Source organism: Puma concolor, chromosome A3 (assembly GCF_028749965.1).
Source record: "Puma concolor isolate L17-30 chromosome A3, mPumCon1.1.hap2, whole genome shotgun sequence".
Classification (NCBI taxonomy): Eukaryota; Metazoa; Chordata; class Mammalia; order Carnivora; family Felidae; genus Puma; species Puma concolor.
Window position 1 is genome coordinate 38,302,621 of NC_141669.1, and position 14,991 is coordinate 38,317,611.

Below are 14,991 nucleotides of genomic sequence, written 5' to 3' on the forward strand. Positions count from 1 at the left end.
ACGAGCAATGTCTTGCAATACGAGTAGTATGTGATGCCGAACATCACATGATCACAACTGAGCCAATGCTTCTTCTCTCTCTCTCTCTCTCTCTCTCTCTCTCTCTCTCTCTCTCTCACTGAGGGATTGTGGATGATTGTCTCCCATGCTCAGATGCTCAGTCTCAGGCTGTGGTGTTTGGCAGAAATCAGTGATTTTTCAGAACATTGGAAGGTGCCTACAGCTGGCACTAGTGTATTTTTTGTCCCTTCAAAGCACCTCTGGACGACAGTCCTTTGCTTTTCCATACAAGAGTGAGCTTAGGAAGGCTTTGCTTCATTCTAGGTCAGGCTGCCTGCAGATGTAGACCCTTTCCTCTGCTGCTTTATTGCCAGTTACATTAAATACAATATATGACAAGAGTTTATTAATGCTATACTGTAGTCAACATATTGGTGTGGAATGCTTTGTGATTCTTTTATAGCTGCATTATAGAATGCATATAGAATGGCATCCTATTGTATCGATGTCTCATAATTCATTTAGCCAGGCTCCCATTGATAGACACTTGGGTTATTTCCAATCTTTTGCTTTTACAAGTGATGTGAAATGAGTAATTTTGATCATGTATCATTTCACATGGGTATAGTTCCACCTGTAGGATAAATCCCCATGAATGAAATTGCTGGGCCAAAGGGGTTGTTTATTTGTAATTTTCATAGTTATTATCAAATTTTCCTCTATATGAGTTGTACCAATTTATACTCCCACCTGTAGTATCTTAGAGTGGGGGTTTCCCCAGTCTTCCCAACAGGGTATCTTGTTAAACTTTGATTTTTGGTAATCTGATAGGATAACACTGTTATCTCAAAGTACTGTTAATTCAATTTTTTTATAAGTTATGTTGAGCATGTTTTACTCTGTCCAAGATCTAATAGTATTTCCTTTTCTGTGGACTGCCTGTTAATACATTGTTTTGTTAGATTTTTGCCTATTGTTTTGTTGGATTTATGTTCATGTTTTTTCTAATGCTTTTGAGGGAACTCTTTATATATTAAACAAATTATCCCTTTGTGTGAGATACAGTTACAAGTATTTTTTCCCTAGGTTGTTTTGGTGTTTTGACTTTGCTGCTGGTGACTTCTGCAATTCTGAAAGTTTACTCTTTGCATCATTCATTCTTTATTCTTCACTCCATGCTTTTGATGATACTGGTCCCACTACCGAGAGTACCCTTTCCCTTCTTTTCTGTACAAGGAATCCTGCTCATTCTTTTAGGCTTGACTCATAGGTCGGTCCTCCTTGACCCTCTGTCCTTCACAGCGGATGTTGTCACTCCTCCTGGCTGCTCCTTTCATACTTTAGCTTACCTCTCTTTGCCAGGTTGCCTTATTTTTGCTTGTATATATCTGCCTCTCCTATCTAACTAGAAATGCCTTACCTGTCTTGTTTCTGTAGCTCTTAGTACATAGCATTTCCCTAATACATGTTTGTTGAATAAATGAGTAGAGAAATTGTTGGTGGCTGTTACCACCAACCCTTCCTCCCTTACTTCAGCTGATCCTGTTCTTCAGATGAAACTTGTGTACCACATATCCTTTTCTTGAAAAATGGAAATGAAGGGGAGGGATAGGGAGGCTTGTCTTTGCTGGCCGGTGATGTTCCTAGGTATTTTGCCACGCTCAGGGATGAGGATTGGGCTTACAGCTTCCCAAGGAGAACTCTCATGGCCCCATTTATCTTTACTCTTCTGGATCAGATCCCAGAAAAGGCAATTACCACATAGAAAAAAAAATATTTTTTCAGTAAAATTTATTTCAGAATCATTGAAGCAGAGTGATCATACTTAATCATTCATAAATATTCCTCTGTAAACAATCTGAGCTTATACATTTTTCAGCCTTGGTGAAAGGACTTGGTATAAAGATGGCACACTAGTGCAAATTAAATTAATTTCATAGATATTGAAGGCTGGGCTCTTTTCACAGACACTGATGCTTCTTGGCCCTCTTGACTTAAATTAAATAGACTAACCCATCAATAAATAAATAAATAAATAGTTAAGAGGTTGTTCATCAGAGGCTGGGCACAAAGGACAGAGGGTTTCTTTGAACCTAAAGTGTAATGGTTTCTGCCAGGGTGGCTTTGAGTGAGTAGAAGAGATAAAGGTGACCTGGCTCAGTAGAGGGGACCTGAGGATTGGCCCTGGGAAGAAGGGGTTATTCCTCCTGGCTGGCGGACAGATCTTCTTAGCAGTGATTTAAGGAAGACAGCTGTGCATTGATTAGATAATAGTGAAGTTCAGCCTGAGGCCACGTTTAAGCCCTTCTATTCCCCTTCCGCCAGCCAGCAGGGGTTATTGAGCACATTTGGACTCTCTTTAGGGTACAGGTCTCTTTAGGAAGCACTTTCCATGATGAAGTCAGTTATATCCTGACCACCTTTGGTATTTCCTAGGAAGACAGGCATTTCTTCTGCTTGAGAGGTGCTGATGTACCAGTTGGGGAACTGGGAAGACTCAAATTCCACATTGCCCTTGATTTCTGTCTTGTTGAAGACAAATCGCTTTTCCATCTTCTTCTTTGGGTAAACTTTGGGGTCTAACATCTGCAGCAAAACAGAAATAAGAATTTTTATGAGGGAAGGGACAAAGACACTCAGGTAAAATTATTCTCTTGTTCAGCTAGAGAGGAAACACTCAGGTAAAATTATTCTCTTGTTCAGCTAGAGAGGAAACTGATGAGTCATAGGACCAGGATCCAGACTCCTGATTTATCTTTGTGATACCAACTTTGTGTGTAGTGACTAAAAGAGCTTTTTCTCTTTTCTGAAACTTAATATCAAAGGTAGGGAGCATAATATAAGTGAGAATTAAAAAAAAACAATTTTTTTTAACGTTTGTTTATTTTTGAGACACAGAGAGACAGAGCATGAGCGGAGGAGGGCTAGAGAGAGAGGGAGATGCAGAATCTGAAGCAGGCTCTAGGCTCTGAGCTGTCAGCACACAGCCCGACGTGGGGCTCGAACTCACGAGCTGTGAGATCATGACCTGAGCCGAAGTCGGACGCTTAACCGACTGAGCCACCCAGGCGCCCCTATAAGTGAGAATTTTATTAAAAAGTGAACATTAGGTGAAAACTTGTAGGACTACCTAGTTTCCAGGGACTTTTGCTGTATTTTTCTCTATGGTCTGGTTAGAATGACTTCAACTTAGAATTGAAACTTTTGCTGGCAAAGCTGGCTAGGGGGGTGGGGTGGCAGGTGATTTTGAGAGTGGAGATGACAGGTGACAGCTCCCTTGAATTGATTCATTTCCTAAGGTGTCATTTATCAAATGGAGTCGCCCTAACAATGTTATAAGCCTTCTAACCCTAACACTGTATAATCTGTTGGGTGGTCACAATGGCAGGACATAATAACATCAGCAAAATGACTTAATTTTCCATGGTGGGAGTGAAAGTTTCATGCATTTGGTAGTTACATTAAATGTATTTGCATTTATGCAAAATCACCAAGTAGATACGCTCCCAGATTTTCTGAGCAAAAAAGGTGGTTGTTTTGGAAATAAATGAGGGCTAAATGTGCTTCAGTGAAGCCTAGGAAGCCTTCAGCCCCTGGTACTCACCTCCAGCTGTAGGGTGGGTTTCCCGTCTTTCATCACACAGGACAGGTACAGATTATTTTTCTTGATGCACAACACCACTGGTATCTTCTTACTGTTTTCCTCCCCATGTACAAAGCTCATGCGGAACACCACTAGAGAACGGAAAGGGGCCTTGTGGTCAGGAACGCACAGCCATGCAGGGCTGGCCCAACAACTGGACCTCGAGCCCAGGACTCATACAATTAACATCTTCTGTGGGAACCCACACTAAGATTCTTATGGCCTAACAGACAGGATAACTTGGCTTGTCACAGACAGTAGCAGGGTTAGTTGCTTGATTCATATTTTCTAGAAAGAAGGTCTGCAGGGGTTTCTTAGAGCCTCATCACTGTGGCAATGAAGAATTAGGGGGTCTGATTTTTAAACGCTGAAAGAAGGAAGCCATTTTGTGACTGGCCACTGGTGTGCCCATCCGTACGGGCAGAACAATTTGATCAATGTGTAAGGCAAGAAAAGAGGTAGATCAGGGCTCCCGAAAGAAATCAGGCACAGATCTGTTTCAGGAACCTGGAGCAACAAGTGGGAAGAACTTGGGAGAGGTGAGGCTTAGCTGGGAAAAGTGGCTCCAAAAAGACGTTCATTTTAATCTTCCTTAGTCACCACCATCTCATTTGGGGGCCTTGAGGTCATGCTCACAACCCAGTTCTGAAGAAACAGGTTCGTCCCGGCCTGGCTGGGATGCCTCTCTCCAAGGTCAGCAGCCTTGGAAGGGAACAGCCTGCTCCTTTCAGCTGCTCCCTTGGCTGCCCTTTTGCATACAGGGTTCAGCCACAGTGGTGAGGTGCCAGGCGGATTCCCACAACTAATGGGCTCTCCAGACTTGAAACATTTGCTGGCTACAGTAGAGAGAGATAAGCTCCTGCTTGCCAGTAAAATTTCCCTACAAGGAACCATCTGGTATTGGGCGGGAAGGATGTTTGGGTTAAGGGGGCAGGGTTGGGAATGCGGATGGACACAGTATCTCTTCACCATCCTAGTTTCAACCTCAACGACAGGAAAAAGGAACCCACAGGCAGTTAGGTCATGTCCATCAAATGACCCCTTTCTAATGGAAGCATTGACATTACACTATCATTCAAAGACTTGGCTGGACAGTGGTCCTGGGTGTGCTTGAGCATTCTAATTTCTCAGTCTCATCTCTTGCTAAAAAATGAACATGCTAAGGGAATCAATCTGGTGTCCTTGCTAGGACCAAAACACAAATGTTTACCTGTTATACATTATACATTTTTCCACTTAGGTCATAATTTGCCTTATTGTACTACTTCGTTAAAAATGTGGAGAGTTAGCACAGGGTCAGGAGGCAAAGAAAAGAATCAAAACGTCCCCAGTTACCTTGTTGGTTCATATTCTGTCCATTGAGGTGGAGAGCCCGAAGCTCGTATGAGCCAGACAGCACCAGTCTCTTTTGGCTTATGTCTCGGAACGTGTAGTCCTGTGACTGTATGGCCGCATCACACACAAAACTGTCATCCCACGTGTCACAGATGATGGGTTCTGAAATGTGGAGCATATATGCTGTTTAGGAGGAAAATTGGAAAGGCAGGCCAGATGATGTAAGGCAGCAGAATTTGGTGTTTTGGAGGACATCTGAGCATGTGTAGCTGGACTTCGATTATAACTGGTGGGGAGGAAGTTGGGGTGTGCGAGAACTCTGGACTTGGCATCATGAGATGTAGATTTGGGCTGCAGTTCCATTGCCGGCTGCAGACTAACAATAGAGCTACTCACGTAAAATGGCAACGGCCATAACACTAGCCCAACAGGGACAGTGTGAGACTTGCAGGAGGTAGTGCAGATGAAAACCTCTGAGAATGGTAGAGTAACTGGCAAATGTGAATAGTTATGGCGCTTTTGTGTTAAGAATAGTTTCAACTAAATTCATTTAGTTTCTAGGCTTCTCTGTTTTTCTCTCATTGCTGGCCCTTCTACATTTGAAGGACTTTAGCTTTAGGGTAGGTTAGTTGTCTGTTGAGTTATGGACTCTGAAAAGGACATGACCAGAGATCTCCTGTCTGCCCTTGGTTCTCATTAAGTACCTTCTTCAAAGATGCAGCAAAAGAGGCTCTTCAGGTCCTCATCCTGGAGGGGTTGTGAGCAGGGAACAGATATCTTCTTCAGTTTCTCCATAGCCACAATGACCGACACGGCATGCCTAAGACTCTTGTTGTCGGGCTGGTGGGAGATTTGCAACTGGATGCCCTCATCTCCCAGAAAACTGTGGCTCAGGTTTTGGAGGCAGCCCTGTGGAGAGACCCAGGAAGAGTATGTTAAGGTGGTTGGGCCAGAGAGCTCCCATTTTGACATCAGAGAAGTAGAAGGGGCCTTAGAGAGAACTGAGCTTCTAATGATAAACTCTCTTCTCAGGGGCGCCTGGGTGGCGCAGTCGGTTAAGCGTCCGACTTCAGCCAGGTCACGATCTCGCGGTCCCTGAGTTCGAGCCCCGCGTCAGGCTCTGGGCTGATGGCTCAGAGCCTGGAGCCTGTTTCCGATTCTGTGTCTCCCTCTCTCTCTGCCCCTCCCCCGTTCATGCTCTGCCTCTCTCCGTCCCAAAAATAAATAAATGTTGAAAAAAAAAATTAAAAAAAAAAAAAAAAAGATAAACTCTCTTCTCTCTGAAGCATATAGAGGTTAAGTGGTTTACCCATGGTGAGTTAGAGACAGAACCCAAACCAGTACTGTGGGCTTTCTGATGGCCTAGATGGTATTCTTTTAGAATAAAACCCATGTCTACCTCATTTATCTTCTTCACAAACTACTCCACCTGGCCGTAAATTTATACCTTCTTCAACTGTGTCCTCTTGGGTCCCTAATGCTCTAACACTGTATATTTAATTTTTCATGGCAATGATGATCATAACATTTTCTATTCATCTATGTTCATTCAACAGGTTTTTAATTATCCTATACAAGTTCTTTATTTTTTTCTAAACACTGTTTTATAAGCATTCTACAAATACTTTACAAGTGGTTACTATGTGTGAAATACGTTCCCACTTTCCCGTTATTCAGAGAAACCGCAAAACTGCATGAGGGCTTAAGTGAGGTTGCCCTGGTGGCTCGATAATGGTTTGAATGCTCAACAGTTAAAGAGGCCTCTAACAGCACAGAGGAAAGCTGAGTGAGAGAAGTTCCTGCTCAGAGCTGAGGCTCCAGATGAGGCAGAGGGAGAGACAGGCTGTGGAAGGAACAGCAGGGAAAAAGCCAGCCAGAGAAGCACCCCAACCCCCACCACCTCCCCTCAGGGCTGGAGTAAACCAGTTACTGGTTTTAAAGCATTTAGAGAAATAGGCTTTGAACAGCAATAGGGACTGACTTATTAGGCTAGAGGAAGCTGCCATGAACTGAAGAAGAAAAAAAAAAGTCAGAGAAAAGTGGCTGCTTGCTAATCTGTGCGATTGACCTGGCTGGGTTGATGGCACCTTGGAAAGTTATTAGGCCTTGTACAGAAAAGAAGGGACATCCTGAACGTCAAAATGGCTCTCAGTAAAGGTGAGAGTCAGAGAAACACCAATTTCCTGGGATAAACTTAGCGATCACTGACAGTATTTCAAGACTGAAGGTTACAGGAGGCCAAGAGCTAAGAGATCATGTAGTGCATGCCCCTTATATTTCAGAGGTCCAGTGGGTGAAATGGCTTGAGGTCAGATAGCAAGTGAATGATTTTCTTTCAACTCCCAATTCATCTTTTTGTTTACATCATCCACATCTTATTGTCACCAGCTCTATCCCAGGGAGCAAAAAGCTATTCTACCTTTAAAGGGGGCAGATGTACATGAACTCCCAAGGACTTCAGTGACTAATGTAGGCCGAACCCTCTCTTAAAAGGAGAATTAAATTTGCACTGGAGCCTGGGCCACCTTCCAAACAAGAGATAGCAAACTTTATCCCCACAGCCATTCCTCCTCGCCCTCCATGAACATGGCCACCATCGCCAAGCCTCAGTGAGTGACTGTGGGAGCGATATCGTGCCATCTGCATCTGCCTCACTGGAAGAGGTGAAAGTCCTTCCATCACAAAATGCCACAGGAACAAGGTGGCCCAGAACCCTTTTCCTGGAGCCTTTCTCATGTCTGAGTCCCTCCAGGAGTTGTGAGCTTGGCCCACGGTCTCACCTTCATCTTTTCGGGGCCATCAGCCTCAAAGAACAGGTCATTCTCATCACTGTAATAAAAACAGAGAGATTGCTCAGTTAGTCTCCCAGACACGTTTTGTTTTCCCTTCCCTGCAAACAGTCTCCACTGTTAATAGGAAACTGCAAATAGCATGTCTCTTAAAGCTACTGAAAGCTGTTGGCAAGTTTTATGCTAATATACACGGGCAGCATGGGAGGCGGGGCAGATATCCTTTGTACTCTCTGTTGGAGCCTGAGACCTAACTTCCAGCCCAGTTAACATCTGAACTTTTCCTCTCCATCAAGCCAAACTTTGCCAAGGAGTCCCCTGTACTGTACACTTGGAATCTTTTTTTCCTGTTTGTCATCTGCAGGAAGCCCCTGTAGCAACAGCATCTGGATGTCCTATGCAGTCCCAAGGCTGGACTTGTAGTGGGAAATATGTCTTTAAACCAGGTTCACTTGGAACCCCACTTGCCACTGGAAGAGGCAGTTTGGGGGACAAATCTGGTCTCCAAGCACAGATAACACTCCACTCTTGAAAGAGGAACCCTGCTCACATTGCTAGTCTCAGTCTCCCCACTGACCTGTAGTAAGCCATCATTTCACTGGTGAGTTCAGGTACTGCTGCCATGGCCATTTCAGAAACCTGGGTAAAGAGGAGAAAATGAGTAACTTCTTGCCAGGCCAGTCCCCACGAGGGCTGCCTTCTTATGTGAATTTCCCTTAGCGCCTGCAACATGGAAGGCATGCAGAGAAACAGCCTTTGAATGAATGAGTGAGTGTGTGAAAGAGCCTTCCTTTGGGTCCAGAGGAAACAGTTGCTAATCCAAACCCAAACCAGGAGCGTATTCGTTAGATCTGGAGCAGAGGCTTTGACACTGATCTCTCAGATGTCCGCTGCTACATAAGCAGTGCCCACTCTCAGAATATTTCACAAATCATAACCATAGTAGTATGTGTGGTATCTTTATAGAAAACCCAGCCCTTAGGCAGAGAGGAAGGGAGAGAGGGACAGAGAGACTTGATTAGGATCGAGTCATAAAGAAGAGTTAGTTCAAGTTGTACCTGAGTAATGAAGACTGACTGGAGAGAATAGAATCCCGGAGTGGGCTGCTGTGCCTCGAGAGATCTGCTCTCTGCCAATTTCAATCTCATTCTTTTATATTCTTTAAAAGCAGAAGTAGAGAGCTGAGAAATTTCCCCTTTGGTTAACTAATTTCACAATCAAGTTTTTTAAAAAAAGAATTGATGGGAACTTCTGGGAGAAGATAAAATGAAATAATTCTCTAGGCCATGGAAAGGCAAATGGTAGCAAATGATGACACATCTTTGTAAATGTGTCATTATGCAAATATGTATTGTTTTCCTGATAACAATTACATGAATGGTGTCAATATTAAAATACAGGATTTTCCTAGGTTAGAATAATGTTTTAATTTGGGATCTCTGGGGGCAAAGTGGAGGACATAGGGATACATACGCAAACATGCTTCCTCACTCATGCATTGTACTTAAATTTAGGAGGCTTCCCACTTGGAGATGGATTAAGGGGTAAAAAGAAATGACAGTAACCCTCCCAGTCTGTATTGAGGGTGCTGTTTTCTACTTTGGGAGCTCAGGGTCCATTATAGGAGCCTCTGGGGAGACAGTTGACCTCCTAGGATGGGGCCAAAAAAATATATTTATGCAGGGGTTAGGCTCCTGATGGGGCTGGGGGAACCTTGGAGACAAGCTCATGCAACCCTTTCAGAACAGGTGCTGGTACCCTAGCCAGTTACAAATGTAATCAGTATCAATGCTTGATGAACAGTGCATGAGCCTGGATTGAGAATGTATTTGAAAAGATTATGAATAAGTCAAGCTTTCAGGAGCACAATTCCTCCTTAAAATGCAGATAAGATGTTTTCTGCTTAAAATAATTTTTCTGTTAACTCTGAAATGTGGACTATTTTTTTAAAGTTTATTTATTTATTTATTTATTTATTTATTTATTTATTTATTTGGGGGGAGAGAGAGAATGAGAATGAGGAGGGGAGGGGCACAGAGAGAGACAGACAGAGGATCCAAAGTGGGCTCTGTGCTGACAGCAGACAGCCTGATGTGGGGCTCGAGCTCACAAACCCAAGATCATGACCTGAGTGGAAGTCAGACGCTTAACCGACTGAGCCACCCAGGTGCCCTTGGACTATTGTTTTTATAAGACTATCTAGCTGCAACTATATGTCTTGGTATCTCCAAGAGTTATTAGACTGTTTTTCCCCCCAGATCTATTGAGATATAATTCAAAAATAACACTGTGTAAGTTTAAGACGTACAACACAACAGTTTGCTATACATATATGTTGCAAAAAGATTACCACTAAGGTTAATCAACACATCCATCACCTCATATAATTATGTGTATGTATCCTTTTTGGTGAGAACATTTAAGATCTACCCTGAGAGCAATTTTCAAGTACAGGTATATGATATGGAATAGTTAACAAGAGTCACCTGTTGTATATTAGATTCCTAGAACTTATTCATCTTATAACTTGAAGTTTGTATCCTTTGACCAAACACACTCTCCCCATTCTTTTCTCTGTTTCTATGAGTTTGCCTTCTTCTCCTCCTCCTCTACTTCCTCCTCCTCTTCCCCCTCCTTATTCTTTTTCTCCTCTTCCTCCAAGATTCCACATATAGGGGGAATAATAAAGTATTTGTCTTTTTCTGTCTGACTTATTTAACTTAGTGTAATGCCCTCAAGGTCCATCCATATGGTCACAATTGGCAGGATTTCCTTATTTTTTATGGCTGAATAATATTCCTCTGTGTGTGTGTGTGTGTGTGTGTGTGTGTGTGTGTGTGTGTGTGTTATATAAAATATCTTTGACCCATTCATATGTTGGTTGACACATATGTTGTTTCCGTGTCTTGGCTGTTGTGAATAAAGCTGCAATGAATTTGTGAGCGCAGATGCGTGAGATAGTGATTTCATTTCATTTAGCTATATACCTAGAAGTGGAAATCCTGGATCATGTGGTAGTTCTATCTTTAACTTTTTGAGTAACCTCTATATTGTTTTCCATAGTGGCTGTACCAATTTACATTCCCACCAACAATGCTCTAGGGTTCCCTTTTCTCTACATCCTCAGTGGTATCTCTTCTGCTTTTGATTTGAATTTCCCTGATGATTAGTGGTGTTAGGCATCTTTTCATGTAGCTGTTGGCCATTTGAATTTCTTTGTTGGAAAAATGTCTATTGAGGTCCTCTGCCCATTTTTTAATTGGATTATTTATTTGTTTATTTTTGCTATTGAATTATAGGTGTTCCTTATAAATTTTGGATATGAATCCCTTACCTGTAATATGGCAGATACCTTCTCCTATTCTGGAGGTTGCCTTTTTGTTTTGATTGTTTATTTTGCTGTGCAAAAGCTTCTCAGCGTGACATAGTCCCCCTTGTTTGTTTTTGCTTTTGTTGCTTGTGTTCTTGGTGTCACATCCACAAAACCATTGTCAAGAATAGTGCCAAGGAGCTTTCCCCCTATGTTTTCTTGTAGGAGCTTTACAGTTTCAGGTCTTATTTTTAAGTTTTTAATCTATTTTGAGTTAATTTTTGTAAATGGTGCAAGTTAGGGGCCTCTAATTTTCATTCTTTTGCATGTGAATATCCAGTTTTCCCAACACCATGTATTAGAAAGACTATCTTTTTTACACTGAGTATTCTTAAATTTTTTTTTTTTTTCAACGTTTATTTATTTTTGGGACAGAGAGAGACAGAGCATGAACGGGGGAGGGGCAGAGAGAGAGGGAGACACAGAATAGGAAACAGGCTCCAGGCTCTGAGCCATCAGCCCAGAGCCCGACGCGGGGCTCGAACTCACGGACCGCGAGATCGTGACCTGGCTGAAGTCGGACGCTTAACCGACTGCGCCACCCAGGCGCCCCAACACTGAGTATTCTTGACTCCCTTGTTAAATATTAGCTGACCACGTATGCATGGGCTTATGTCTGGACTCTCAATTCTATTCCTTTGTTCTATGTATCTTTTTATGCCAGTACCATACTGTTTTGGTTACTATGGCTTTGTAGTTTAGTTTGAAATTGGGAAGTGTGATGCCTACAGCTTTGTTCTTTTTCAAGGTTGCTTTGGCTATTCAGGGTCTTTTGTGGTTCCCTACAGATTTTAGGATTTTTTTTTCCATTTCTGTAAAATATGCCACTAGATTTTTAATAGTTGTTGCATTGAATATATAGATAGCTTTAAGTAGTATGGACATTTAATGTATTAATTATTCCAATTCACAAACATGGGATATCTTTCCACTTATTTGGGTTTTCTTCAGTTTCTTTCATCAATGTTTCAAGTTTTCAGTGTACAGATCTTTCACCTTCTTGGTTAAATTATTCCTATTTATTTTATTGTTTTTGATACTATTGTAAATGGGATTCTTTTTTCTTTATCAAACTTTGTTTAACTCAGAGACCAGCAGAATGCCTGCCCAGGGTAGCCCTCACATTTGTAGAATGATTGAATGACAGGTCATAAACTATGCATGGAATCTAGGAATGGGGCCTTCCCCACTTATTATGGCACTGAATTGAAACCTTGCTGGCTTATGTGGTTCCCTTAGGAAACTGTGAACTCTTTTTTTTTAATTTTTTTAATCTTAATTTTTTTTAAGGTTTATTTACTTTTGGGAGAGCGACAGAGAGACAGAGTGTGAGCGGGGAGAGACAGAGAAAGAAGGAGACACAGAATTCAAAGCAGGCTCCAGGCTCTGAGCTGTCAGCACAGAGCCTGACGTGGGGCTCAAACTCGCAAACTATGAGATCCTGACCTGAGCCGAAGTCAGACACTCAACTGACTGAGCCAGCCAGGTGCCCCAGGAAGCTGTGAACTCTTAAAGCTGGGTCTAGCACAGTGCCTAGCATGCAAATTGAGACAGGAAAATTTGCTGCCTGCATGGGTGCGCAGGAATTTGACAGTTTTCCCTCAAATAAGTATGTGCCTGCTATGTGCCAGGTACTGTGCTTGCTCTATGTTGTCCGTAGGAGAGAGTTCCTGACTTTTCCAGGTAGGAGGGAAATAGACCTTACTGTGGGGCAAGGATCGCTCAGCAAACTGGCTCACCGAGCAGCCTTCTGAATCTTAATTAGGTTCCTAATACCTTGATATCAGGAATGTGGTCACAAGAATGCTGTCCTTGGTCAGTTGTATGTTCCACAGGGAATCTAAAAGCTGCCTCCTGTTCAGTGCATCAATTTCTTGTGAGTTTGGTAAGCAATAGTCAGTTCTCAACTCTGAACCCTCATAAAATTGAATGGCTGTTTTTGCAGACACGCTAGAGGTCCTGTCTAGGGAACCTGATGGACATTCCTGTTTTGCTTCTACAGTCTTCACTCTACAAATTAACACTGGTCCCCAAACTTCACTGAAGGAATTACTACCTTCCTCAGAGTCTTTATGCTGGGGTCAGCAGGACCTGGTGGTCTGATAGCTCTGTGGGCTCTCTTGACAGAGAACACAGAGATGCCTTCAGCCTGTTGATGTGATTAGAAGCTGAGTGAAGGAGGGTGAAAGCCAGTGACAGAAAGGGAGGTCTGCAAGAGACTCAAGCGTCATTTGTGAGTTAAACCATTCTATTTCTAAGGACTTGAGATTGAGGTCGGGAGTCTCAAATCTACTTCTCTATCTTCTAGCATCCAGGTTGCATGAGTTCCCATTCTTTTTTGCTCAAGGGAAATTTTTGGAGCCATGGGGCAATGCCCCTTGACGTAGTAGTTTCTACAGTTCTGCCATGTCTCATCCCAGCCCCATAGCCTGGACCCCAAACCTGGCAGCATCCTGACCATCTTAGGAAGTGAAACCTCTTATTGTGTCAGACAGGCATATTGCACAATACGTGTATCAAACCCTGTCTCTCCAAGAAGACTAGTCAGGCCACAGAACTTCCTTCAAGTCCCTAATAAACGGAAAACTTCTTACTACAGAAATAGTTGCACTGGGGGAGGACCTAGAAGAGTGACGGTGGTGTAGATGGCAATGCAGGCCCACGAAAATGGAACAAGCAGAAGTGGGGAGTTGGCAATGCCAGGATGTAGTGGGAAGATTCATCTCTTGAGTCATTCAAGCCCTTACCAACTGCACGTTGCCCTCTGTGCTGGTCATCTTTCCAAGACAGGAGACTGGCATTTAGTCAGAGTGGGTGCTTTGGTGCCACCTTATGTCTGATATTAAGCCTCTCGCCTCTCTTATCAAGCCTGGCCTCACCCAATGGTCTTTAATCATTTTGAACAGGAAGACAACCCAAATAATCATGGGTTAGTTCTTATATTATCATGTTTAATTGTAGTATCTACTCTCTGCTATGGGCCATTTCTTTCTTATTGACTCTCTTGTGCAGAACAGCATTAAGGCATGACTGTCCCCACCATTTTTGCCAAGTCCCATCTCATCCTTGGCATTGACTTCCAATATTCTTAAGAGTCTGTCATTTTGGGGGCACCTGAGTGGCTCAGTCAGTTGAGCGTCCAACTTCGGCTCAGGCCATGATCTCATGGTATGCCGTCAGCGCAGAGCCTGCTTTGGATCCTCTGTCTCCCTCTCTCTGTCCCTCCCCCCTCTCAAAAATAAATAAGCATTAAAAAAAAAAGAGTCTGTCATTTCTTTCCACCATTTCCATGGGTCTTTCTGGTGTCTGAAAGTATTTACAGTGTCCTGTGTAGCCATGCCAGTCTCCATGGATACTTCTCTCCTTTTCTTTCTGTTTCAGTGATTAATTCAGATTGGGAGAGTGTGATTTTAGTTTTGAGACCTCTGCTCTTCCTTGTATAGCATCATCTCCATTGGGCCTGCCCCACTCTTGGATCCAGGTACTCAGGGCAGACAGGCAGATTCCAGGGATGGGCCATTTCCCTGCTTGGTCTAGAACAAGGAGGACTCAAATATATAGGCAGGCCACTGGGTCTGGTGAATATATGGTCTGCAGAGGCTTCTCTCTGTTGACTGAGTCATTATTCCACCTCTGAGAGGCCAATGGAAACTTGTCTTTCCTTTGGATTCAGTAGCAAAAGCCCTTTTGGTAGGTAAGGTGGATGCCAGGCATTTTTCTACTCTGTATCTTTTATTGCACATAATGGGTGTAAGACAGTCAGCCCCAAACACCGGGCTCTAGTGCCGCTTATACTAGGAGTCTGGAAACATTGTCTATAAAGAGCCAGTTAGTAAATATTTTAGGTTTTGTGG

General features: G+C 43.0%; 2 protein-coding genes across 2 annotated transcripts in view; one reads left to right on the forward strand and one right to left on the reverse strand.

Annotated features, from left to right (window-relative positions):
• The window catches only part of IL36G (interleukin 36 gamma), a 165,976-nt gene that overhangs the window by 56,148 nt on the left and 94,837 nt on the right, over positions 1-14,991 (forward strand). The window lies entirely within an intron of this gene.
• IL1B (interleukin 1 beta) lies at positions 1,775-8,890 on the reverse strand. Its single transcript, XM_025927137.2, has 7 exons — positions 8,826-8,890; positions 8,345-8,406; positions 7,759-7,807; positions 5,683-5,887; positions 4,979-5,140; positions 3,605-3,735; positions 1,775-2,586 (listed from the first exon to the last, which is right to left on the reverse strand). The coding sequence occupies exons 2-7, from the start codon at positions 8,395-8,397 to the stop codon at positions 2,377-2,379; spliced, it is 810 nt and encodes a 269-aa protein (XP_025782922.2). The 5' UTR covers positions 8,398-8,406; positions 8,826-8,890; the 3' UTR covers positions 1,775-2,376.